The sequence below is a fragment of the Coregonus lavaretus genome, assembly GCF_964263955.1.
Source record: "Coregonus lavaretus genome assembly, chromosome: 19".
Classification (NCBI taxonomy): Eukaryota; Metazoa; Chordata; class Actinopteri; order Salmoniformes; family Salmonidae; genus Coregonus; species Coregonus lavaretus.
This window is the reverse complement of record NC_140006.1, coordinates 37,578,760-37,605,966: the sequence shown is the minus strand read 5'-3', so window position 1 is coordinate 37,605,966 and position 27,207 is coordinate 37,578,760. Positions and strand designations below refer to the sequence as shown.

Here is a 27,207-nt window from a genome sequence, read left to right as displayed (position 1 = left end):
AAGAACAATGTAACAAATAGCTGACAGTGGGCATACTGTAGTGTAGATGCAGCTGAACTTGCAGATTGCTGAAGAGATGTTTGTCCAAAACTTTGTGAGGAAAAATGCACCCTGGTCCTTTAATTAGTCTGACACACACATACCCACACGGCCTCTGGAGCGAGCCCTCCTGCATAAAAATCACAATGTACCATTCAATCAAGGTTTTTTATCTCCCGCCTCCATGGTTAAAGGTTTTAACACCGCCAAGAATGAAAAGTGCCACCATAAGAAACCCCGGCCCATTGAGGTGGTGACAGGCTCTGCCAGAATATGATCCTAATCCTGTTTCCAGCATTCTTTTAGCCCGCTGGCATCGTAATTTTGCCATATATTCTACGAGCTGTCAACCCAGGGAAATCCCTCTAATAGCGCATTGCCCAGACACACATCAAAGTGCTCCTGGAAACCACCGGGAGCTTAGTGACAGACACCCTAAGAGGGACACAGACACAAACTTCTGATGTTCAACAGGCTTTTAAACATTGAAGCATTGAAAGTTTGAAGACTATCAATGCTTGTACTATTTCAAATTTTATGCAAGACCATACTCAGAATAAATGTTTTGTCTTTCCAATTTTTTGCTGAAAAATTAAAATAGTTCCGGATAAATAGAATGGAAAAGGAGACAGAGGACAAGGGGGAGGAGTGATGGCCAGAAGAGGACAACAGGTGGTTGACACTCTTCTTTAGTTCCACTTGATCTCCCATTCTATTCTTGGCCATTTTAAACACTCAGCCTGCCATCTCATCCAGGATAATCCTCTTAGAGGAAAAAAAAGAAGAAACCGCCAATGGGAGTTGGGAGCAGTGCATCACCTGTCCCTGGCCTGGTTGAGACACTGTGCCAGGCAGGAATAGATACAAATCACAGTCACAGATTTCATAATATGTTGAGATGATTTTCCATCCCAAGTTGGGGATGTAACTATTTGTTTATGTAAGGTCAGTTGAAACTAAAATGTTTCAAAAACATTTCGAAGTACAGAGTAGCCTTAGGAAGCCTCACCAACCCATCCCAAGTTTAGGCAATGTAACACTATTTACTGTAGGGCTTATGTCAAGTCAGTAGATACCTAATAACGTTTTTTCAAAGCCACTGAAAAGAGTGTAGCACTGATGGGAGGCCATGCTGTGTAGTGTTTGAGCCCTGTGGCGGGTTGGTTTCCTGCCGGGCCCACTCTTCACAGTGTGTCTGGGACAAAGATCCTCTCACTCACAGCGGACTGGGCCAGCCGTCTGATCCTCGCCTGTGGGGCTAAACACCCAGCAGAAGTTTGTATATGAACATAGGCCTTGGGAGCAGGATCACATATCTATCATAACCTTTTAGGGGGGTGCCTTTTGCCCTGATGTTCCTTCTGATGGTTGTATTAACTAAGGGAGTAAACATAGCTGTGTGTGCAGTCACCAACACAGTAGGCCTATGTCTCAAAGGCTTCGGCTCCAATCTAAACCGCCATAGTTCAGCCCAAACTGTTATTTTGTGTATGACGTGTATGCTGATATCACACCACAACATAACTGTACCGTCTCGTGGGGACACACAAAACTCCCACTACACTCATTCACTTATCTTGGCTTACCCTCAATCTTCCTCTCCTACTCCCTCCCTCCCATAAACAGACCAGACACACACATCCTATTGATATAGTTTACCTCTCCCACACATAGGCCTACAGCAAAGGAATACCATTGGTTAATTCAATAATGAACGACCTAATACAAAGAGAAGGGGGAGAAGAGTAAGTCATTCCTAATAGTCTCTTGTCTCCTGAGTGTTAAAACATGTAAATGTATCTAAAAACCCATAGGAAACACATATTTACAATACCTTTAGGTAATCACAAGATGCGGCCGTGGCGTCCTGGGCCCGCCGACTGAAGCGGTCAATACAGAAATAGTTTTTATGTGTCATTAATTCCCTTTGCATTTGCCGATACATCCTCTGTTACCACGTTAATACAGTAATCACTCACAACCGCACAGTGAAATGATCTGCACTCATCTGTGGAATAAAAAGACCAAAGGGGAAAACGAGGTGAGACGTCCCATTTTAGCATCTCTCTTTCATCTGGGAGACGGCGAGCAAACAGCCTCTCATCTCCCTTAGTGGCAACAGGGGCGCCGCTTAATGGCAGCAGGAAGTCGATGACACTCGGTGGCACCCACTCCTTAGCCGCGCGCACACATGCTTTCATGCTACATTGCCCAGTTGGTGCAACAACAGAGAGGTTCATCGGCAGTGTGATGGGAGGAGAGGTACTATACCCTTGCACTCACGTTAGATATGTGAAAAAAATGACATTGCAGGCTGCCTTTAAGTGGCATCAAATAGGACATTGAGAAAATGCAACTGTTGTAACGACAGGCCTAGAGATTCTCAGAGAGCCAAATGTGACATCAATTATTATTTATGAACATTATGAAAATGTTTAGAATCTGAATAAAAATGTCATGACGGTATTACATTTAAAGAAAAAGAGTTCCAACGACATCAGAAAATTATAAAATAGTGACTGTCACTATGGGACCACATCAACCAGACTTGAATTGGTTTATTGTTCTACCTTAGTAGTTGGGATCAGTTTATTTCAGCCTCAGTGACAGGGCATAATGATCTATAACCAAAGAAACCTTCTGTTTATCGCCTATTCTAAAACAATTGACAGGGCAATGTTTCGAGCGTAGGTTGAGTTTATCCTCAAAATAATTTCAAGCTAATCTATGGGTCTAGTAACTTCGAGCCCTGTTTTCAATACATAGAGCTCTGACTTGTATAATTGTCTAATACCGACACCTAGAGGCCAAAGGTAGCACTGCATACAAATGCATAAATCCATTGAAAAATGAATGTTAAAACAGTAGCATCTTATATAATCCTGTAATCAATGTTTTTATTTTGTGGTGTTTCACATGAACACAAAAAGTCAATAAGACATTATGCCCGGTTAAATCAGGTCACCCCAGAAGGGATCAATAAGGTTGTACTGAAGTGAAGTGAATTGAATCCATGTCCATCAGTTCTAGTTTAACCTCTGCAGCTTGCACATGTAGATGGGCCCAAAGTTAGTGGTGAGGTGGGGCAGGACCAGCTATCCCAGGTCGAGGTCTGGGGCCAAGTGGAAGGTGTCCTTAAAGAGGCGTGTGAGGGGTCGAAGGTCGGCTACCTGCAGGCTGATGCCATGTTCCTTCCGGGCCCGGTGCACGTCCTGCTCCACCACGCACTCGTTCTGCAGCTGAGACAGGTAACAGGTGGAGTAGAGGACTTCTACCCCCAGACCAACTGCCTCCATACCAGCCCTGGTGGAAGAGGAACAGGGAGAGGAGAGAGATATGTGATCAAGAATGATCAGATATCATATGATCAAAATAGGACCGCTGAGATACAAAACTACCATACATCTTATGAAGAGGCGACTCCGGGATGCTGACCTTTTAGGCAGAGTTGCAAAGAAAAAGCCATATCTCAGACTGCCCATCTTAATCTTTTATTTTTATTGGAAAGTCTGGGATATGGCTTTTTCTTTGCAACTCTGCCTAGGTCAGCATCCCGGAGTCGCCTCTTCATTGTTGACGTTGAGACTGGTGTTTTGCGGGTACTATTTAATGAAGCTGCCAGTTGAGGACCTGTGAGGCGCCTGTTTCTCAAACTAGACACTCTGATGTATTTGTCCTCTTGCTCAGCTGTGCACCGGGGCCTCCCACTCCTCTTTCTATTCTGGTTAGAGCCAGTTTGCGCTGTTCTGTGAAGGGAGTAGTACACAGTGTTGTATGAGATCTTCAGTTTCTTGGCAATTTCTCGCATGGAATAGCCTTCATTTCTCAGAACAAGAATAGACTGACGAGTTTCAGAAGAAAGTTATTTGTTTCTGGCCATTTTGAGCCTGTAATCGAACCCACAATTGCTGATGCTCCAGATACTCAACTAGTCTCAAGAAGGCCAGTTTTATTGCTTCTTTAAATCAGCACAACAGTTTTCAGCTATGCTAACATAATCGCAAAAGGGTTTTCTAATGATCAATTAGCCTTTTAAAATGATAAACTTGGATTAGCAAACACAACGTGCCATTGGAACACAGGACTGATGGTTGCTGCTAATGTGCCTCTGTACGCCTATGTAGATATTCCATTTAAAAAATCAGCCGTTTCCAGCTAAAATAGCCATTTACAACATTAACAATGTCTACACTGTATGTCTGATCAATTTGATGTTCTTTTAATGGACAAAAAAATTGCTTTTCTTTTGAAAACAAGGACATTTCTAAGTGACCCCAAACTCTTGAACGGTAGTGTAGCTGTGAGTCTTATTCGGTAAGTCTCTAAGAGCATTACATGCCTGGATTGTACAATATTTGCCCATTAAATCATATCAAATCAAGTTTTATTTGTCACATGTGCCAAATACAACAGGTGTAGGCCTTACAGTGAAATGCTTACTTACAAGCCCTTAACCAACAATGCAGTTTTAAGAAAAAATAGATAAGTAAAAATAAAAAAAGAAGAAAAATTGAAAAATAACAAATAATTAAAGAGCAGCAGTAAAATAACAGTAGTGAGGCTGTATACAGGGGGTACCGGTACAGAGTCAATGTGCGGGGGCACAGGTTAGTTGAGGTAATTGAGGTAATATGTTCATGTGGGTAGAGTTAAAGTGACTATGCATAGATAATAAACAGAGAGTAGCAGCAGCGTAAAAAAAATGCAAATAGTCCAGGTAGACATTTGATTAGATGTTCAGGAGTCTTATGGCTTGGGGGTAGAAGCTGTTAAGAAGCCTTTTGGACCTAGACTTGGCGCTCCGGTACCGCTTGCCGTGCGGTAGCAGAGCGAACAGACCATGATTAGGGTGGCTGGAGTCTTTGGCAATTTTTAGGGCCTTTCTCGGACACCTCCTGGTATAGAGGTCCTGAATGGCTCTGTCAAGTTGATTGTTGATCATTGCTAGACAGACGTTTTCACGTCTTGCCATAGATTTTCAAGCAGATTTAAGTCAAAACTTTAAGTCGGCCACCCAGGAACATTAAATGTTGTCTTGGTAAGCAACTCCAGTGTATATTTGGCCTTGTGTTGTAGGTTATTGTCCTGCTGAAAGGTGAATGTGTCTCCCAGTGTCTGTTGGAAAGCAGACTGAACCAGGTTTTCCTCTAGGATTTTGCCTGTGCTTAGCTCTATTCCGTTGCTTTTTTATTTAAAAAAAGTTTTTGCCGATATAAAAGTGGTACTCAGTGTTGTGTTGTGTTGGATTTGCCCCAAACATAACGCTTTGTATTCAGGACATAAAGTTAATTTCTTTGCCATTTTTGCAGTATTACTTTAATGCCTTATCGCAAACCGGATGCTTCCTTCTTTTCTCTCTGTCATTTAGATTAGTATTGTCGAGTAACTACAATGTTGTTAATCCATCCTCAGTTTTTTATCACAGCCATTCAACTATGTAACTGTTTTAAAATCACCATTGGCCTCGTGGTGAAATCCCTGAGCGGTTTCCTTCCTCTCCAACAACTTTGTTGTGACTGGGCGTTTTGATACACCATCCAAAGCGTAATTAATAACTTCACCATGCTCAAAGGGATATTCAGTGTCTGCTTTTTTTTTTTTTACCCATCTACCAATAGGTGCCCTTCTTTGCGAGGCATTGGAAAACTTCCCTGGTCTTTGTGGTTGAATCTGTTCTTGAAATGCACTACTCGACTGAGGGACCTTACAGATACTTGTGTGTGTGTGTGGGGTACAGAGATGGGGTAATCATTCACTATACCACTATTATTGCAATTACAATACGACTTGTTAAGCACATTTTTACTCCTGAACGTATTTAGGCTTGCCATAACAAAGGGGTTGAGTACTTATTGACTCGACATTTCAGCATTCCATTTTTTAAAATTAAATTGTAACATTTCTAAAAACAAAATTCCACTTTGACATTATGGGCTATTTATTGTGTATAGATCAGTGGCACCAAATCTCAATTTAATCAATTTTAAATTCAGGCTGTAACACAATGAAATGTGGAAAAGTCAAGGGGTGTGAATACCTTCTGAAGGCACGGTACATAAATACAATCATAGATCCATAAACATATTTAGAAATTAGGAAAAATCACAGAAGATATTGTAAATTTAATTTATTTTAAAAAATTACATGAATAAAATAAGCTGCTGAACACTTACAGGAGGAGTTCTGTCTGCACCGGAGGCAGCCTCAGTCTCCCCTTCCTCCTGGCCCTCTTGAAGAGGTTGTTTTCATCCTCCATGACAGTGTCTGTCTGTGGTGCAGGGAACATCGACAAGGACCTGGAGGGAACCAGGATATCAGAGAATCACTAGCTAAATCCTCAAAACCTGCTTGAATATACAACGAATGTAAAACATTAGGAACACCTTCCTAATATGTATTGCACCCCCTTTTTCCATCAGAACATCCTCAATTCATCGGGGCATGGACTCTATAAGGGGTCGAAAGTGTTCCATAGGGATGCTGGCCCATGTTGACTCCAATGCTTCCCACAGTTGTGTCAAGTTGGCTGGATGTCCTTTGGGTGGTGGACCATTCTCGATACACATGGGAAACTGTTCAGTGTGAAAAACCCAGCAGCGTTGCAGTTCTTGACACACTCAAACCGGTGCACCTGGCACCTACCACCATACCCTGTTCAAAGGCACTTAAATATTTTGTCTTGCCCATTCACCCTCCGAATGGCACACATACACAATCCATGTCTCAATTGTCTCAAGGATTAAAAATCCTTCTTTAACCTGCCTTCTCCCCTTCATCTACACTGATTGAAGTGGATTTAACAAGTGCCATCAATAAGGGATCATAGCTTTCACCTGGATTCATTATATACATGAATATAAAAAAAAAAAATTTAACAAGTGATTTTCAGGACAAACTTCAAATGAATGATCAAGGAAAACAAAACCTGTATGTGAATATTCTAAGTTAATATATTTCATTAATCACATACATTTTGTTCAATATGGGGGAAAATACTACATTTCCCAGGATGCATTAGTTTAACCCTGAAGTTGACTCTGAGAAGCCAAACAAATGAAATTGTTGGTGGAAATATAAATCGGCTGTTCTAAGCACTAAGGTTAGAGTATATGAACATCATTTCAAATCAAATCACATTTTATTTGTCACATGCGCCAAATACAACTTTACCGTGAAATGCTTACTTACAAGCCCTTAACCAACAATGCAGTTAAGAAAAATAACTACATAAATAAAATAAAATAAAAAATAAAAGAGCAACAATAAAATAACAATAACGTGGCTATATATAGGGGGTACAGGTTAGTCGAGGTAATTGAGGTAATATGTACATGTAGGTAGGGGTAAAGTGACTATGCATAGATAATAAACAGTGAGTAGCAGCAGCGTAAAAAAATAAAAAGAGGGGGTGGGGTGGGGGACAATGCAGATAGTCCGGGTAGACATTTGATTAGCTGTTCAGCAGTCTTATGGCTTGGGGGTAGAAGCTGTTCAGAAGCCTTTTGGAGCTAAACTTGGTGCATCGGTACCACTTGCCGTGCGGTAGAAGAGAGAACAGTCTATGACTAGGGTGGCTGGAGTCTTTGGCAATTTTTAGGGCCTTCCTCTGACACCAGAGAAAAGTGATATATTCTTTAGTATCTGGAAGTGTGACCTGCCAGATTCAATGAAACTCATGTTCTATGACTGAGTAGAATTTCTATGAATTGCACTGAATTAAAGTTGTACTTCAAACTCAAATTCTACATCATGTGGGGGCCAGTATAAAAAAATATGTATTCACTAACTGTAAGTCGCTCTGGATAAGAGCGTCTGCTAAATGACGTAAATGTAAAAAATGTAATGTGGGGTGTGGCCAATTCAATTAGAATTTCAATTTATGAGTTGAATGGGAGTCAATTCCAAAATTCTGAATTGAGCCCAACCCTGATAGCTAAATGGCAATAATGTCTTATGTTGCTTAATTTTTTGTCAAATAATCATAGTACTTACTCTGTCAAAGGTGTCCCTCTCGACTTCGGCCCATTTCCTGCCGTCAAAGGAAGTGATGCGTAGTCTTTCTTCTGTCAACAGCTCTTTGGGAACAAAGCTGTTTAGGACATTTTACATTTACATTTTAGTCATTTAGCAGACGCTCTTATCCAGAGCGACTTACAGTTAGTGAGTGCATACATTTTTTCCCCCATACATTTTTTACAATAACAATTCACTCAGTCATTGTTTGTAAGCCATTAATGTAGTTCATTCAACTTAAACAATTTCCTATGAGACAACACAACTATTCAAGGAACTAACAACCTTTTTAAGGACCCTCCGGAGGCGGTAGGTACGAAACACAGATATCGCTGACACACAGAAATCCTGAAAAAAACACAATTACAAATAAATACCATATCAATGCAAACTGAAATATGACTGTAAAATACAGCTTTACCAGATGGTGTTTTAAACAGAACTACAAAACTGTGTGTCTGTAAAAATGTGGTGGCATACATAGATTTGCAGATGTTATCGCAGGTGCAGCGAAATGCTTGTGTTTCTAGCTCCAACAGTGCAGTAATAATACCTACCAATACGCACATAATCCAAACAGTCAAAAGATAACAATTAAGAAATATCAGAACTACCAAATGTCAGATTACGGAATATAAATATATATAAAAGATGGTATAGACAGTATGGACAGTATATGAATAGGAAAGGTGTGTACAGCAGTAGTTATATAGGATGAGCCTTGACTACAATACAGTTTATACATATAAAGTGGGTAAAACAGTATGTAAACATGATTAAACTGACCAGTGTTCAATGACTATGTATATAGGGCAGCAGTCTCTAAGGTGCAGGGTAGAGTACCGGGTGGTAGCTGGCTAATGACTTAGGTTCAGGGCAGGGTACTGGGCGGAGGCCGGCTAGTGGTAACAGTCTGATGGCTTGGAGATAGATAGAAGCTGTTTCTTAGTCTCTCTGTCCCAGCTTTGATGCACCTCTCCTGTCTCCTCCTTCTAGATCAGGGAATGGCAACTTTGATGGGGGTGGGGGCCACAAAAAAACAGAACTCATCATGAGGGGCCGCAGTGGCTCATCGTTCTGCATACCCACAAGCCACTTCGGTAATTCGACCATGCTTACTACTACCTTAGAAAGCTGGCCACTAGACTAACTTACCAATCTACACAAGGTGCAATTTAGAAAATGTGATTGCGCATCAGCAGTCAATTAGCCCAATTTTTTAAATTATATTATTCTAACTCTCAACAGTAAGTTGAGACTGCCAACCCCCCCCAAAGAAAACTGGTCCATGGGCCTGTAATCGGGCCACCAGTTGCCCATCCCAGTTCTAGACGGTAGAGGGGTGAACAGGCCGTGGCTCGGGTGGCTGAGTTCCTTGATGATCTTCTTGTCTTTCCTGTGACACCGGGTGCTGCAGATGTCCTGGAGGGCAGGCAGTGTGCCCCCAATGATGCGTTGGGCTGACCGCACCACCCTCTGGAGAGCCCTGCGGTTGCAGGCGGTACAGTTGCCGTATCAGGCGGTGATACAGCCCAACAAGATGCTCTCAATGGTGCATCTGTAGAAGTTTGTGAGGGTCTTAGGGGCCAAGCCGAATTTCTTCAGCCTGAGGTTGAAGAGGCACTGTTGCGCCTTCACCACACTGTGTTTGAAGGGACCATTTCAGGTCGTCAGTGATGTGCACGCCGAGTAACTTGAAGCTTTTGACCATCTCCATTGCAGCCCCGTTGATGTGGATGGAGGCGTGCTCTCTCTGCTGTCTTCTGTAGTCCATGATCAGCTCCTTCATTTTGTTGACGTTGAGGTTGTTTTCCTGGCACCACTCTGCCAGGGTTCTCACCTCCTCCCTGTAGACTGTCGCTTCACGTCATTGTTAGTAATCAGGCCTACCACTTTTGTGTAGTCAGCAAACTTGATGATTGAGTTGGACATATGCGTGGCAACGCAGTCGTGGGTGAACAGGGAGTACAGGAGGGGGCTGAGCACGCACCCCTGTGGGGAGCCCGTGTTGAGGATCAGTGTGGTGGAGGTGTTGTTGCCTACCTTCAACACTTGGGGTCGGCCCGTCAGGAAGTCCAGGGCCCAGTTGCACAGGGACCCAGTTGCTCAGTGCTCCAGGCTGTATCACAATCGAGGCTGGGCACAATTGCCCCAGCGTCGTCCAGGTTTGGCCGGGGTAGGCCGTCATTGTAAATAATAATTTGTTCTTAACTGACTTGCCTAGTTAAATAAGGGTTAAATAAAAATAATCTGAAGGTTCACACAAAGTGAACGGGTGGCATCTTTTTTTGTGGATCTTTCTTTGCTTTAGCCAGTCTACATGTTATACATACCCATTTGGCTTTCACGCGATTCCGTCGGGGTGTCAGGCACTGCAAATCTAACATTTTTCTAAGCAATATTCTTGTGTCCATGAGCGCCGCCATGTTGGTGTGCGACACTGTATCCAATCCGTCTTCCCATCGGGCAGAATAGATCAGAACATTGATTCCCCCAGCGCATCAGATGGGAGGATCCCATACCAATCCTATGGAGATGGTTGGAGGGCTGCCATCTAGTGAACGAATAGAAACATTCTTCCGGCGAACTTTCTAGCTAGCTATTTCCTGCGTGTGACCTAACACGTCCTCCAGATCAAGGCTGGTGAGCTAGGTCGTGTGTCTTCTGCCGGTGTTGTCCTTGCGAATTTTAGGACTAAAATCATGGTTTTCGAAAAAAAAATGATAATGTATGGGGAGCCTGATGATGAGGTAATGTACAATATCAAAACCTTCCTATTGCAATGTCGTTTTCTCTGCTAATCCTACCAATGTATCAAGTTATGCAACCTGAAAGCCATTAGCTAGCTAGCTAACGTTAGCTGCCTACAGTAACTTGCTAAATGCATTGCTAGCTAAGCGTGGGTCCTTGGCAACTAACTCAGGACATCCCTCGTTGAATTAACATGACAGATTGAGATTGGTGTTTATATCTAGAAACAAAAACTAGTTTTAGTTAAATTATCATGATGCACCTAGGTATGAAACATGGTATGAAAACTAGCTTTTACATTATTTGAGTAAATCAAGTTGATGAGTTAACATTATATTTAAAAAAAAAACGGTAGCTATTGAACCCATAACCTAATACATGTTTGCTTTTACAATAGATCAACTCAAATTGACTTCCTATAGATCTCATTCAGAAAGTTAGTGCAGTCAGATGGAAAATTGACTCTTGTAGAATGAAGAATTCTACAATGTTGCACCCCACTAACGTTGTCACCGACCAGGAGGAAGAGGCACCGGCAGAGGAGGAGGAGGAGGAGGAGGAGGAAGAAGACATGGTGGTAAGACGGTTGAATATACATTTACCATACTTTCCTTTGATGAATAATATTTGAATATAAACAAACAAATTAAGATTCCCTGACTGTTTTCCTATACATTGAGAGGTACTGTTTTTCGATTACCATCATCTGCAGCTGTGTTTGTCCATCCCAGGATCCCTTAGAAACAATACGGGCAAAGTGTGAGGCATCAGAGCACTGCGCCCACACAAGGGAGAGGCTGGAGGCCTGCACGGCCAGAGTGGGCTCAAGATCACACACTGAGGAGGAATGCACAGAGGAGCTCTTCGACTTCCTACATGCACGGGACCACTGTGTGAGTGTGTTTGTGAGGCACCCTGTGCGGCCACACTACTGCATGCAGAAAAACGTAAAGCTTACATGTGATCGCTGTATTTTTTTGGGTAGTAATATGTAAGTTACAATGCATATTTAACTAATTTTCTTATTTTTTCTCACAGGTAGCGCACAAACTCTTCCACAGTGTCAAATGAACCTCTTCTCAATTATCTTGTCAATTCCAGTAGTTTATTGCAGCTGTGGAATATATTTAAATACTACAGATGTGCAGTGTCAGGGAAGGCTTGAGACCACAGCCTGTGTTGTATCTATGAATGTTAATAAATTACATATCTTGTTAATATTGTTTTTTTTTTCTGGACAAAATATAGTTCTGAATACACCAGCTACCTGAATCATTGCGCATAGAATATGTACATTTTAGACTGTATATGGCCAACCTGCTGCTTATACTGGTGACGGGTGCAAACTTCTCAGATCTTTGTGGCCAGTGAATGAAGACTGGCCAGGTGACTAACCACTCAGGAGTTAGACTGCATTAAAATTCAAAGCACTGCAGCCCCTGTGTCCCCTCTACTTATTCAAGCCTTTGCATTACAGTTCAAACCATACGTTTATACATTGTGTTGAACCAGAGATTAGTATGGCTTCCACTATGTCGCCATCTCTGGGCCAGAGTGACGACTTGTCAGAACTAGTTGGAAAACTCTACAAGCGATTACTTCCTGTGGCGAAGACTGGCATCCTCCATAAAGTATTTGCTGGAAGTTTTCACATTTGAGTCTGTTGGTTTCAAACACCTCTGGTTCTAGTAAGCGCTGGCTTGCAGAGGTTGCATGATACTGGAAACTTGGCTAATGATTCAGTCAGTGCTTGGTTTGACTCCAGGGGACCCTTGTATGAATATATAGCCTTAGTTATTACACTAAACCACATTGAAGCAATCGAGCCCCAAGTCGTCTTGGAAATCAAACAAGATGTTTCTTGGTACTATGATTACGTAAGCCCAAGAATGTGATGTACTTAAGAATATGCTCTTAATACCTCAGTCCAATGTCCTTTTGGTTTATGACCTTACAATATAGGCCAAATAATAGGCAAAACCTTGAAATTAAACCATGGTCATAGATACTGTACAAAGTATACTGAACAGAAATATAAACGCAACATGCAACAATTTTACTGAGTTAATATAAAGGAAATCAGTCAATTTAAATAAATTAGGCCCTAATCTATGGATTTCACATGACTGGGCAGGGGCGCAGCCATGGGTGGGCATAGGCCCACCCACTGGGGAGCCAGGCCCAGCCAATTAGAATGAGTTTTTCCCCAAAAAAGGACTTTATTACAGACAGAAATAGTCCTGTTTCATCAGCTGTCCAGTGGCTGGTCTCAGATGATCCCACAGGTGAAGACGCCGGATGTGGAGGTCCTGGGCTGGCATGGTTACACAAGGTCTGCGGTTGTGAGGCCGGTTGGTCGTACTGCCATATTATCTAAAATGACAGAGGCAGCTTATAGTAGAGAAATTAACATTACATTATCTGGCAACATCTCTGGTGGACATTCCTGCTGTCAGCATGCCAATTGCATGCTCCCTCAAAACTTGAGACATCTGTGGCATTGTGTTGTGTGACAAAAGGCACATTGTAGATGGGCCTTTTTTTGTCCCCAGCACATGGTGCACCTGTGTAATGATCACGCTGTTTAATCAGTTTCTTGATATGCCACACCTGTCAGGTGGATGGATTATCTTGGCAAAGGAGAAATGCTTACTAACAGGGATGTAAACAAATTTGTGCACAATATCTGAGCGACATAAGCTTTTTGTGTATATGGAACATTTCTGGGATCTTTTATTTCAGCTCATGAAACCAACACTTATATTTTTGTTCAGTATAGTTCAACTAAAACTTTATTTGCTTAAAAATCATACAACGTTCACACACGGTCAAGATCATGACAATAAATAACAGGTATATAAAAATAAAACTAGATCAACAAAGTTGTTGACAGTGTGCATGTCCATGATGTGTATACCTTTAAAAAAAAAAAGTAGACAGCCTGAGACGATCACTTGAAAGATGGAAATAAAACCAAAAATAAAACAAATCAAATGTTAAATTAAAATAGTTTGGGTTGTTGAGGGGTTCTTTCTCACCAACGGTTCTCCTTGTTACTTTTGCCCACAAACTCATCCATCGAGGCCTGCAAAGATACAGAGAGTGTTATACGAGCCCTTTGCTTTGGACATACACACCCACACAACTGGAAGGCCGCACCCAACACAGATCATTGCCTGACCTAACCCACCGTCAGAGGTCAAATCTCTGGAAAACTTTACACCTCTTGACACTGGGTGGCAGTACACAGTAGGACAACATTAAAGCGCAACTCTAAACTACTGAGGTCACCAGTCCCCCAAAAATACACTTCAAGAGAAAAGACAGTTCCCATTGCTCCAAATAACTAGTATTTTTTGACCATGTACAGTGCCTTCAGAAAGTGTTCACACCCCTTGACATTTTCCACATTGTTGTCACAGCCTGAATTTAAAATTGATTAAATAGAGATTTTTGTGTGTCACTGGCCTACACACACCATAATGTCAAAGTGGAATTATGTTTTGACATTTTTACTAATTAAATAATAATTGAAAGCAGAAATGTCTTGAGTCAATAAGTATTCAACCCCTTTATGGTAAGCCTAAATAAGTTAAGGAGTAAAAATGTGCTTAACAAGTCACGTAAATTGCATGGATTCACTGTGTGCAATAATTGTTTAACATGATTTTTGAAAGACTACCTCATCCCTGTACCCCACACATACAAATATCTGTAAGGTCCATCAGTCGAGCAGTGAATTTCAAACATATTCAACCACAAAGACCAGGGAGGGTTTCCGATGCCACGCAAAGGGAACCCATTGGTAGAAGTAAAAAAAATAAACATGACATTGAATATCCCTAAGATTAATATCTAAAAGTTGAAAGTGTGTGGGCAACAGAGAGAAAAAACATTGTGCTGTTTGAGGCCATGTGGTGGAGAGTGATGCGGGCCCTGGAGATGGGGGTGTGAGCATGTGGCTCTGGGCAGGTGTGATGTATTTGATGTTGTTGTTTGTATGTGTATGATTTGTATTGTAAAAAAAATAAAAAAAAGTATATCCTTTGAGCATGGTGAAGTTATTATTACACTTTGGATGGTGTATCAATACACCCAGTCACTACAAAGATAGTCTTCCTTACTAACTCAGTTTCCGGAGAGGAAGGAAACTGCTCAAGGAATACACCATGAGGTCAATGGTGACTTTAAAACAGTTACAGAATTTAATGGCTGTGATAGGAGAAAACAGATGATGATCAACATTGTAGTAACTCCACAATACAAATCTAATTGACAGAGGGAAAAGTAGTAAGCTTGTACAGAATAAAAATATTCCAAAACATGCATCCGGTTTGCAAAGTATGTGGCAAAGCAATTCACTTTTTGTCCTGAATACAGTGTTTGAGCAAATCCAATACAACACATTACTGAGTACCACTCCATATTTTCAAGCATAGTGGTGGATGTATAATGTTATGGGTATGCTTGTAATCGCTAAGGACTGGGGAATTTCAGGATAAAAAAATAAACAGAATGGAGCCAAGCACAGGCAAAATCCTAAAGGAAAACATGGTTTAGTCTGCTTTCCACCAGACACTGGGAGATTAATTCACCATTCAGCAGGACAATAACCTAAAATGCTAGGCCAAATCTACACTGGAGTTGCATACCAAGACAGTGAATGTTCAAGTTACAGTTTTGACTGAAATCTACTTGAAAATCTATGGCAAGACCTGAAAATGGATGTCTAGCAATGATCAACAATCAATTTGACAGAGCTTGAATAATTTTGACAAGAATAATGGGCAAATGTTGCACATTCCAGATGTGGAAAGCTCTTACGACTTACCCAGAAAGCCTCACAGCTGTAATCGCTCACAAAGGTGCTTCTACAAAGTATTGACACAGGGGTGTGAATACTTATGTAAATGAGATTTCTGTATTTCATTGTTTTGTGTTTTTTCCCCCTAAAATGGCTAAAAACATGTTTTCACTGTCATTATGGGGTATTGTGTTTAGATGGGTGAGAAAATCATTTAATCCATTTTGAGTTCAAGCTGTAACAAAATGTGGAATAAGTCACTGTAGGTCTATAAACCCTTTGACCTATTCTGGGTCCTTGTTAGATAACCCCTATGAGGACCCAGACTGGGTCTACTGTCAATACACAGCCAGAAACTCACCTGCAACAGTAGCCTCTCTTTCCTCAGCTTGCTGTAGAAGTGCAACACGTCAGGGTTGGCACGGACCACGCGGGGGTCAAAGTCCATGACCCTTAGCCCCTCCAGGCTCTTGGCCCGAGACAGAGCCACATAGGCCTGCCCGCTTTCGAACACCCGCGCCAGGGAGATTTCCACACAGTCCAGCGTCATGCCCTGACACACACAGTGGGTAAGAAACATGCCCCAAATACAGTCGCATGGAAATAGACGATCATACAGACAGGAAGACCTATTCCATACACGTGATGTGAATCAGTCAGCCTGAAGTGTAGTGAAAACTAGCTTTGTTTGGATAGCTGCAGAAAAACAATGATTCATAGAGGATGAATCATATGAACACAGAATCGAGACATATTGCTTAGAGCTGCACATCTTCAATGCTAATATAAAAGCTGCAATTATCACAAGGTTATGATCCTGTGACATCACTCTGTTCCCTCCATCGGTTTCTACCGCTGCCTCAGTCAAGGGGAGGGAAACCAAACATTGATGACACCGACAGTGACCAATGAACTCAATTAACCAGAGTGCTCGGCTCATCTGCCTAGCCAATCACACAGACACATTTCAGAGTAATGAGATCCAGTTCTCGGGCAGGAGATGGATCTGCAGAGATGGTGGTGCACTGAGTAATAACACCCAGGGTCAAACTCAGCTGATTTGTGACCAACACTGTCTGGTGGTTTAGTGTCAAGACATGGGGTGACATATGGGGAGTGAGAATTGCTAAATGGTCATCCATCATCGGAGGCTGGCTGGATTCCATTTCATCCAGGCGCATGCCACCTTTCCTCTCCCCTTAATGTCTCTAACCTTGTGGAACTTTAATGGATAGATAAAAGCATCATGTGATTAGCATGGTCTAGATGGAGTTCATGAGATATCGCATTTATCTGTGCAGTAGCAGTTTGGTAGGGGCGCGTCATCGCGTCCAAAGGGAGAGGATTGCGTTTTGGGAATGTGATCAAACATAGGCTGTAGGTCCATTACATTTGACGTCAGAGAGAGAGAGGGCGTTATCAATGATCCAACACTATTGGACAGGAGAAAGCAGAAGTTGCACTGCATAGCTTTAACCAAATCAATTGTATCAGGTCACCTCCAAGAAGATCGGGAAGGATGCATTTTCTTTGTATTTGAATACTGCTCATATGTGGAATCCTTACTCCGTTCTAGAGTTTAGCCAAGCACTCCATGTGACCTTATATGGTCATTGCCACGCCTCACCTGGCTCTTGTGGATGGAGATGGCCCAGGCCAGTTTGAGTGGCAGCTGCTGGCGGCTCAGGTAGAGCCCGCCTCCGGCCTTGAACATCCACCGCTCTGGCTTCAGCACCTCGGTGGTGCCGCACAGGAAACGTACGCGTGGGAGCCCTGAGGAGTCAGAAAGGACTGATGGGACTGGTGCTATACAGAGTTAGGGAACACTGGTTTGTGAATGAATCAATCATCATAAATGCATAGTTAAAACAGATAGCTGCAATTACATTTGAGGGTTATTAGGCATTAAAGCATACTTTTGGGTCACTTTATTTGGATAGTCCCGATTTTCTATCTGCAGATGGTTATACTATCAACAAACTGTTGATAAACAACTGCTTGCTAAGGTTACGGTTAGGTTTAGAATAAGGGTTAGGGTAAAGGTTAAGGCAAGGGTTAGTAGATAGTTTAAATGTTACTCAGTCTGTAGAGCAAATAAAGTGTTACCTACTTTTCTACACACCCGAGACCCGAACCATATACTTTTTTTAACCTCTGAATCCTATTGTTTATTGTATGTAGATGTGTACTGTATATTGAATTTACCTAGTTTCCCCGGCTGAAAATCTACTACGACACCTCGAGCCCCGTTGACCAGGCCACGTTGGACGTCCAGGTTCTTTGTTAGCATGACCTGGGGATAGGAATTAAATCAGCTTAGTCAGTGAGCGGTCATATCACAATGGAAAATAAAGATTACTTTAAAACGCCATGCCTCTGATCATCATTGAGTCAAGCTAGCTCAACAGGTTAGAGATGCATTCACTCCTATTCAGTTGTGACCACTGTAGGAGTAGTCTCCATGCACTGACCTGAGCGCCCACTTTAAGCTGCAGCAGCCTGCTGACGGGACTCTGGGTGTCTATGATCTTCACCAGCGCAGGGTCGCTGTCCACAGCCTCAAATACCCGCACTGACCCTGGAAACAAAAGCAAGAGGACCCCTTTAAAATGTTGCACACAGTTTATGTTCCAACATCATCAAGTTTCCACTTAAATTTGTCCCAGAGGGCATTCGGCTTTGCAGCAGGGGTAGCATTTGGAGACAAACTAAATCCACACGGATCACAATACAATGGGCTGCTACATCAATGGGCTGCTACATCAATGGGCTGCTACATCAGCCATGGGCGGACAGCATCAATGTAGATATACAGTATACAATACTAATGATCAACATTAGCAGCTGCACAACACTAAAGTAGTAGTAAACCCAACAACATTCTCAAATTATCACGTCAACATCAAGAATATGCTGACCAAAAGCATCATTAGCAACATCATCACCACATTACCATCATCCCCATGTTATGACAACCAAGGACAATGATACCAGTAGGACAGAGTAGCCTACCTCCTCCTCTTCCCTGTATTGAAAAGGGCAATGACACTAAGGGTAAAGGAGTGCTTGTACCGGTTAGTCTTGACAGTTGGGACTCTAAACCCAGGAGCCAGAGGGTAGGACCTGGAACTCATGGTGTAGGGGATGGCCAGTGTCAGAGGAGGGCCGAGTGTCTGCGGGTTTTCGCTCCACCCTTGTACTTGATTGATGAATTAAGGTCACTAATTAGTAAGGAACTCCCCTCACCTGGTTGTCCAAGTCTTAATTGAAATAAAAAACCAAAAACCAGCATATAATGAGTTAGACACCCTGGTGTAGAGGGAGGACACAGTCAGACAGGATGGAACTCATGGTGTAGAGGGAGGACACAGTCAGACAGGATGGAACTCATGGTGTAGAGGGAGGACACAGTCAGACAGGATGGAACTCATGGTGTAGAGGGAGGACAGTCAGACAGGATGGAACTCATGGTGTAGAGGGAGGACAGTCAGACAGGATGGAACTCATGGTGTAGAGGGAGGACAGTCAGACAGGATGGAACTCATGGTGTAAAGGGAGGACAGTCAGACAGGATGGAACTCATGGTGTAGAGGGAGGACACAGTCAGACAGGATGGAACTCATGGTGTAGAGGGAGGACACAGTCAGACAGGATGGAACTCATGGTGTAGAGGGAGGACACAGTCAGACAGGATGGAACTCATGGTGTAGAGGGAGGACACAGTCAGACAGGATGGAACTCATGGTGTAGAGGGAGGACACAGTCAGACAGGATGGAACTCATGGTGTAGAGGGAGGACACAGTCAGACAGGATGGAACTCATGGTGTAGAGGGAGGACACAGTCAGACAGGATGGAACTCATGGTGTAGAGGGAGGACACAGTCAGACAGGATGGAACTCATGGTGTAGAGGGAGGACACAGTCAGACAGGATGGAACTCATGGTGTAGAGGGAGGACACAGTCAGACAGGATGGAACTCATGGTGTAGAGGGAGGACACAGTCAGACAGGATGGAACTCATGGTGTAGAGGGAGGACACAGTCAGACAGGATGGAACTCATGGTGTAGAGGGAGGACACAGTCAGACAGGATGGAACTCATGGTGTAGAGGGAGGACACAGTCAGACAGGATGGAACTCATGGTGTAGAGGGAGGACACAGTCAGACAGGATGGAACTCATGGTGTAGAGGGAGGACACAGTCAGACAGGATGGAACTCATGGTGTAGAGGGAGGACACAGTCAGACAGGATGGAACTCATGGTGTAGAGCAGGGGTACTCCTCTAACCCTACAAGGTCCGGAGCCTGCTGGTTCTGTTTTACCTGATCATTAATTGCACACACCTGGTGTCCCAAGTCTAAATCAGTCCCTGATTAGAGGGGAACAATAAAAAAAATGCAGTGGAACTGGCTTCAAGGTCCAGAGTTGAGTTTGAAGGGTGTAGAGGGTGGGCACAGACAGAAAGGATGGATTCTGCCTTCCTCACCACTTGTCTGTTGGACAGGTCAGACTCCTGTGAGATTTCTGCCCACTTTCAATATTCTAGCTAGTGGATTTTTAGCTTTGATACTAAGGTTGCCATACCAACAGATCAAAAGAAAATGTTTGACGATTGTACGATTTATAAGAGAGTCAAGGTCCTGTCAACCTGGAACTTTCCCAGTTTCCTGTGACAAAAAAAAGCTGTTGCTGGCCCTTCTTACACAACGTCAGTGTTACACTGAGCTCAATTTATTATCAATCATGGTGCCAAAATTATTGTAATTGGCTAGCGTCTACCCCCTGGTGACTGGTCTGTAGTCATTAAAAACCTTTGAGTAGATGTTCTTGGCAACATGGATGACAGTAGACTGTTAAGATGCAATTAAAGATACGGCCCAATTGCTCTGCAGAGGAGATAAGAAAAGGTGACGATTGGCCAGTGCTATGTCACAGGCTTGAGTCATCTCTTGACAGCTTCTAAGTGACTGCTTACAGCCCCCAACCCCCCCAAAAAATATATATTGATTTTGTTAGTCCATGTCAGGTGACATCCAGGGCTTTTTCTGGGTTTGCAGTGTCAAAATGTGCTAACCACACTGCATTCATCAAAGGGGGGGGTCGTGTTTAATTTAGAATTTATTACTAAAATCGTGTACATCAAAACTGAGATAAAACTCAACACCTGTGCCAGTCAGAATTAAAGCCATCTAATGGCAACTTTTCTTACTTTTGTCCTGCAACCCCACAACAGTTTTCATACCATCCCAGGCCAAGCCTAAAATTGGTACCACATTATTTTTCCAATTTTGTCCTTGCACATCCGTTTAGCTCTCCTGATTTCACGTCACCACTTTTTGCAGCCTATTTAACTAAGTATTGGGTACCCTCTTTGAATGCCCTCCTCTTCCTGTTTAACAGCTCATTGAGAGACTTGCTAAGAGGGCTTACTTTTGGGATACACCTTCACAACCTTATCTGGGATGACTACATCTTCACAATATGACACCCAGGAGATCACAGATCTGTAACCTAAGCAACAAGATTGTCTGTTTGTGACTCAAAGAAAAAGACAGAGGACATGTTCAGTTGGGTCTCCTAACAAAAGCAGCACATGGATGGAGATTTTGTTTTGAGCAATTGGGGCAGAATTTGTTTTTACACCTGATGTAAGTGACAACCCTACTTTCAATGTTCATCTCAGTAGGACTCCATGACCATTAAAACCAGCAGGACACACAGAGAGAGAACCCATGGTAGCTGGGGGCAAACACTCACCACAGGTTGCCCAGCAACAAGGGCAGCATAAGGCTGTGTTCACAAATCAAAAACAAGACCATGTCCTTGCATTGATTCTAGCCGACTTAAATCATGGGGTGTCTGGGCTTGGGATGTGACAAATGTAAAATGTCACTGAACGTTTAAACTGCTATTTTTTTTCTTCTTCAGAAAACGACGCGAATTCAAAAAAAAAAATGACATGGTTGTATATGACCTCTAGGGGGTTAATGCAGTTCAATATACAGTAGTCCTGGCTACCTACCAGCTAGATGGCGCTCACCTTCCTGCTGTCCCCCACCTACTCAGCAACAATGGTATTAATGTCATTTTAGGTTCTGTTGTGTGCCTCACCTCCATGTTCTCAGTACATGGGACTTCATGTCCCACTTCTAATCAATGTGATGGCTCGTTGCAGTGATGCATGACAGCGTGTTCATAGACGTCCAACAATCTGTTAAAGCTATGTATGGTGTTTGAGTGCTCGTACTTTGTACTTGCAGAGCAATCATTGTACCATTTTTTCATCAGGGCTGTCACGGTTTTAGATATGCCATTAGGGTATTGAAGCAGACATCCTCTACCATTGACAATGGCTGCATATCAACTGCAATCATTTCTGTAATCAGCACTGAGATTCTCACCCTGTCCCTTATCGCACTGCTGCCAGCAACGGGTTGGGTCTCACGTGCCTCTCTTTCAGCATTGCACCTGTATTGCCACTGTAGTTCAATTCCACCTCGCAAAGTTCACATTTCATCACCTTCTCATTTAACTTCTTAAAGTATTGCCATACAGGACTTTGTGGCTGTCACTTCCCTGTCTCACTCTGACATTTCTCCAACAGTTAATGACAATGACCTGTGGAGCTCTTTAGATCCTTGGCAAATCATTAGAAAGATGCACATCTCCTTACAGCATTGTTGCGTATTTGTACCAAAAATATTTTTGCCTTTATGATGATCGGGACATTGTGATAACTGCACTGTGATTTAAAATTTGTCAACAAAAAAAGTTTACGATTCCTAATTCGTTAAAACGTCACACCCCTAGTCTGCGCAAGGCTGCAATTCATTAGTGAATCATTTTTTTCCTGCAAGCTTTGTGTATGGGGGCCTAACAAAGGCAATATCAAAAGGAAGTGAGGAAGGTTGGAACAGGACTTCCTGAAATGGCCTGCTAATTGGGTTAGCACCCAAAAAACACCTTTGGAAGCGAGACCCTCAAGGTCCTATATGGTCACAAGGCAGCCTTTTGGGGGCCCTAATTTAATAAATAAATATTTCCTGCAATTCTACAAGTTTTACCATGACTTATGCCATGTTAATATATCTGAGTGAGAGTGACTAACAAAATCTGTGGGTTATTTATAAATGTTTTGGTCGGAGGCCTCCTAGCGGTCACGGGGCCCTAAGCGGTCGTTTCAGTCACTTAGAGGCTAGGGCCGGCCCTGTCAGGTGACTCAAGCCTGTGACACAATACTGGCCAATCGTCACTTGCCTCAAGGCAACGGTGTGTCTCACAACAATGGAAGAACTGTGGGGGATAAAATTCCTTATAATGATCAAAAATAAAGAAAAACACCAAACCTGGCAGCTGCTGGAGCTTGTTGTCGTTTGTGAGCTCTACGTCATCCTTGTGAGTGCAAAGCCTGGTTGCCAGGATACCATCCCGCTCGATCTTGTGATAGGCGCTCCCCATCAGCTTGGCAGTGACTTCCTCTGTGACTCTGTGGGATTGGATGATGGACATTGACTTAATTAATACGTAGCATATTGCATGATTAGGATTCCATTCCAACACGTAGAACATTTTATTTTACTAAATGGCTCACTCTATATGGTATACTGTAGAACTAGCATTTTGTCATGAGACCATGGATATCAGTTAGTTGGTGGCACACTGGATGCTTCTCAGTCTATAAAGTGGCTTTCTCTCCTCTCGTTCCTAGTCACATTTTGTGAAAGAACTGGATAGGTGAAGCATATCTTCTACCAATCTTGCATTTCATGAAAGAAAACACAAGGAGAGGAAGCTGCTTCAAACTATTGAGATACACCCATTGAATAGGCCCAGAACAGCCATCCAAAATGGCTGCCTATTGTCCACTGCTCAGCGTACTGTACCTGCCCACCCTCACTGCCTGCAGGAGGGAGATGAAGGACTGGTCCGTCTGTCTGCGCACCTCAGTCAACTCCATGTTCAGCTGGATGCACTTCCGCCAGCTTCTAGACTAGAGGTCAAGGAGAGTAGAGGTCAGCATTGTATTTATCATAATATAAGATATCATCTCGGACACTGACTCGAAATACTGTACAAGTTAGATGTAACTCAAAGGTTTACCCCAAATCTGTCATTGATATTAGTAATGCATGACTTATTCACACATTGTAAGCAAGCTTCTGTGTTAAGATGTTAGGACTTTAATCTAATACACCCACCAAGTAGCAGATGTCAACATGGCTAGACTGACACATGCTGTAATGAAAAATGCTCAAGGTGAGAGTCAGTGGAGCATTATCATGACATGTCACCATTATCACCAGGCTTTCTGACCTGGAAGCAGAACGTGGCCTTGTCCTTTCCCTTGGAGACCGGGGGCAGCTGGAGGAAGTCGCCACACACTATCAGGTGGATGCCTCCAAACGGCTCTGTGGACCTCCTCAGAGACCTGGAGCAACGACATGTCAACAGAAGAAATCATAAGAGAATTATACGACATGAACTTGGAATAGCAACACGTCAGTTGATACGTGTACATCATTCTTAAATTGTGTATGGGAATCAATGGGAGTGGCATTTCTGAAGCTAGGATTCAGCCCATAAACGTGTAATTATATAATCCAATACTAAATTCTATAGGGTGCGAGAGAGTGGTGCTTCTAGTACCTGGCTATGGCCTCCAGCTTGTCGAAAAACTGGGCCTCCACCATGGAGATCTCGTCGATGATGAGGTGGCGACAGCTGGTCCAGTGCTGCAGGACCCCAGGCCTCTGGGCCAGCTCTATACACTGCTCCAGAGGGGCTGAGCCTGACCCGATACCTGAGAGACACAGAGAGAGAGACAAAAGGGGTAATAACAGCTTAAAAGAGAATATGGAAAAGGTGGGAAGGAGACAAGTAAGGAAATAGGGAGGGTGAAAGAAGAGAGAGATGGTGTTTAGCCAACCCTTCACTAAAGGCCCATAGTACAGTTCTGGTAACCGGCAGGCGACCATTTTGTGAAGCTAAGTATGGGGACTATCACAACGTGTAAAATGAAACATTTACATTACATTTACATTTTAGTCATTTAGCAGACGCTCTTATCCAGAGCGACTTACAGGAGCAATTAGGGTTAAGTGCCTTGCTCAAGGGCACATTTACGTCATTTAGCAGACGCTCTTATCCAGAGCGACTCACAAATTGGTGCGTTCACCCTATAGCCAGTGGGATAACCACTTTACAAATTTTTTTTTGGGGGGGGGGGGGGTAGAAGGATTACTTTATCCTATCCCAGGTATTCCTTAAAGAGGTGGGGTTTCAAATGTCTCCGGAAGGTGGTGAGTGACTCCGCTGTCCTGGCGTCGTGAGGGAAACAACTGTTTAGAGTCGAGACTGCCATTCCTAGACAGCTCTCACACAAACCAACACTCTCTCTATCCTATTCGGTGGTGTGGTGACTGACCAGCAAAATTGTGTAGCGTGATTCCCCCAATGTGACACGCTGCCACGCCCGTGCTGGCCGTGGCGTAGGTGCTTTTGGGCGGCAGCGAGCCCACAATCCTCTTCAACAGGAAGGACTTCCCTGTGCCTGAACAAAAATACAGACCACACACACAGTCTTGAATAAACAAAAAAACTATGTGAGGGTCCTGAACGTATGAGTCAAATGTATGAGTCAACCTCATACCATTAAAGTAATGACTTCAGCTTCGAATTGAAGGTAGATACCTGCACTGCCGGTGAAGAAAACATTCTTCCCACTCAACACAGCGCTGAGGACAGCGGCTTGTTCTTTGTTCAACTTGCGTGCCGTTGGTAGAGACAGGATGGGCTTTTTGCTTGGGTGGAGTGCCTTCACCTGAAAATGGAGCATAATTAAAAACATTTATTCAACAACATCTTCGTCATCAAGGACTAGCCTAACAGCTAACAAAATGTTGGACATCAAACCAATCTTATGTCTAATGAAACCGAGTCAGTGATAATACATAGACTAAGCTAAATGGCATGCAATGCATTTTCACTACCAGGGCTGTTCAGTGCAAACCAGGTTGAATTTCAGCTTGGGGAGAAATGATCAAGTCACAGAGGATATGAACTCAACTCACTGGGCTTGAGTCACAGTCCGTCCTTGGTCTCTTAACCTGCTGTCCCTGTGGTCCTCCAGTCATCTTATTACCAGTCCTCACTACCAGGCCTTTAGAGAGCAATGGCGTGTTCACTTTGCTCCTCAACTCATTGGCCTTCTGTACATCCTTCCGCTGTAATGGGCTGATGGTCTCAAAGCTGCGGGGCAGACAGGCTTTCAGCTTCTCTCGGTCAGTCATGGGCTTGCTAGTCTGCCAGGCCTGGTGTTTGATACTCAAGGTCTTCAGGAAAATGTTTAATAGGTGGGGCGGGCAGTCAGAGATGAGCACCTGGATGTTTTCGGGGAGCAGTTTGACGGTGCACTTGCCATCCTTGGCAAACCGGGTAAAGAGCTGGAACTCTTTGAGCGTGTAACTTTGGGGTATTTTACCGTCGTGCACGCGCAGGATTATCTCCTGGAACTCGTTGCGACCGAGAAGAACAGCTGCCTTCCGGATGACTTGGCGTTTGGTGGCCTGGCCAGAGGAGTTCAGGCGCTCCACCACGACACTGCACTCGAGCTGGGCACCGTCGTCCCCTTGTAACATTGTAACAATGTGCGGGCTCTAATGTTAGAAAGAAGGTAAAGTCACATGAAACAAATAATGAACACTGATCAAAAGAATCGCAAACCTTACAACAGCTAGATAACGTAATCAACTGGACCCTAAATGCCACGGCTGTTTTGTAAATGTTTTAATCAACACACACGTCTGCAAGTAAATCAAGATTTGGCTACCTACTAACGTTAACTATCTGGGTTTCGATTGAAAGCAAATAGTGGCTACCTTGGCTAGCGATGCATGCAACAAAACATTAAAATATACTTTAAACGTACCATGCATGAATGACTGATTAATGAACACACAGGCTCGTTCCAGAATTCTCTGGAGGATCTTGCTATTTTGACTTTCCTCTTTGAAGAAAAATGTAACTAGAGCAAAGACTATTGCCTTGCGATCTCGTTTGCGTGCTTTCTGAAGTAAAATGCAGTTTTCAAAACGGTCGGCGTGTGTAATATAAACCAATGGCAGCGCAACATATTTTGACCAATGAGAGAAGGGTCCTTTAAAGGATTAACCAATGAAAGACTCGTATTGCCATTGGACGCAAATGACCCCGCCCATACATTTGTCATACTGACCAATCGCTGCGATTGTGGAGGCATACCTCACCGAGTAAAACCGGGTAGACAGTGGTCCATTCGTTTGGTTTTGAAAATTCCAATCATAATTTCAAAGGAATAACATGTATGTATATGTTTCTGAACGATGCTTTATTTCAATTTGAGCAGGTACAGATTATTTTCTCGATTTGAATTTGACGTTCCTCCTTCACCACCGGGTTTCAGCAATATCAACAAACGCAGATAATCCGCTTGCTCAGCATATTTATAATCTGCATATTTCTATCTCTTTACAGTCTTGTTCTATAACATACATCTGTTTTGCCTTGTTCTAGAGAAAATGTGTTCACAAACATACAAAAAAACAATAGGCCTATGCTAT

At 43.1% G+C, this 27,207-nt stretch overlaps 2 protein-coding genes and 1 pseudogene across 3 annotated transcripts; 1 reads left to right on the top strand and 2 right to left on the bottom strand.

The window, feature by feature from the left end:
• Positions 1-2,909: 2,909 nt before the first annotated feature.
• Positions 2,910-10,478, bottom strand: LOC311146287 (5-cytosine rRNA methyltransferase NSUN4-like; annotated as a pseudogene). Its single transcript, XR_014615617.1, has 5 exons — positions 10,386-10,478; positions 8,311-8,400; positions 8,032-8,133; positions 6,213-6,335; positions 2,910-3,342 (listed from the first exon to the last, which is right to left on the bottom strand). The product of XR_014615617.1 is annotated as a 5-cytosine rRNA methyltransferase NSUN4-like (transcript).
• Positions 10,479-10,667: 189 nt separating this feature from the next.
• On the top strand, positions 10,668-12,238 carry LOC311146658 (cytochrome b-c1 complex subunit 6, mitochondrial-like). The gene is made up of 4 exons (XM_084183190.1): positions 10,668-10,802; positions 11,324-11,380; positions 11,535-11,696; positions 11,842-12,238. Exons 1-4 carry the CDS (start codon positions 10,755-10,757, stop codon positions 11,872-11,874), a joined length of 300 nt encoding a protein of 99 aa, XP_084039316.1. The 5' UTR covers positions 10,668-10,754; the 3' UTR covers positions 11,875-12,238.
• A 1,336-nt stretch (positions 12,239-13,574) lies between these two features.
• On the bottom strand, positions 13,575-26,259 carry pif1 (PIF1 5'-to-3' DNA helicase homolog). The gene is made up of 12 exons (XM_084183189.1): positions 25,681-26,259; positions 25,301-25,430; positions 25,035-25,160; positions 24,257-24,410; positions 23,924-24,038; positions 23,494-23,600; positions 22,957-23,096; positions 18,079-18,185; positions 17,813-17,900; positions 17,235-17,380; positions 15,969-16,160; positions 13,575-13,888 (listed from the first exon to the last, which is right to left on the bottom strand). The coding sequence occupies exons 1-12, from the start codon at positions 26,245-26,247 to the stop codon at positions 13,838-13,840; spliced, it is 1,923 nt and encodes a 640-aa protein (XP_084039315.1). The 5' UTR covers positions 26,248-26,259; the 3' UTR covers positions 13,575-13,837.
• Between the last annotated feature and the right edge of the window lie 948 nt (positions 26,260-27,207).

Excerpts from the sequence above, each read along its gene's own strand:
- LOC311146658 (XM_084183190.1), top strand. The coding sequence starts at position 10,755 with ATGGTTTTCGAAAAAAAAATGATAATGTATGGGGAGCCTGATGATGAG. Across the intron at positions 10,803-11,323 it reads ATGGGGAGCCTGATGATGAG|GAGGAAGAGGCACCGGCAGA; the intron begins GTAATGTACAAT and ends GTCACCGACCAG. Across the intron at positions 11,381-11,534 it reads AGGAGGAAGAAGACATGGTG|GATCCCTTAGAAACAATACG; the intron begins GTAAGACGGTTG and ends TGTCCATCCCAG.
- pif1 (XM_084183189.1), bottom strand. The coding sequence starts at position 26,247 with ATGTTACAAGGGGACGACGGTGCCCAGCTCGAGTGCAGTGTCGTGGTG. Across the intron at positions 25,161-25,300 it reads TTTCTTCACCGGCAGTGCAG|GCACAGGGAAGTCCTTCCTG; the intron begins GTATCTACCTTC and ends ATTTTTGTTCAG. Across the intron at positions 17,381-17,812 it reads TTTTCAGCCGGGGAAACTAG|GGCTCCCACGCGTACGTTTC; the intron begins GTAAATTCAATA and ends CTGACTCCTCAG.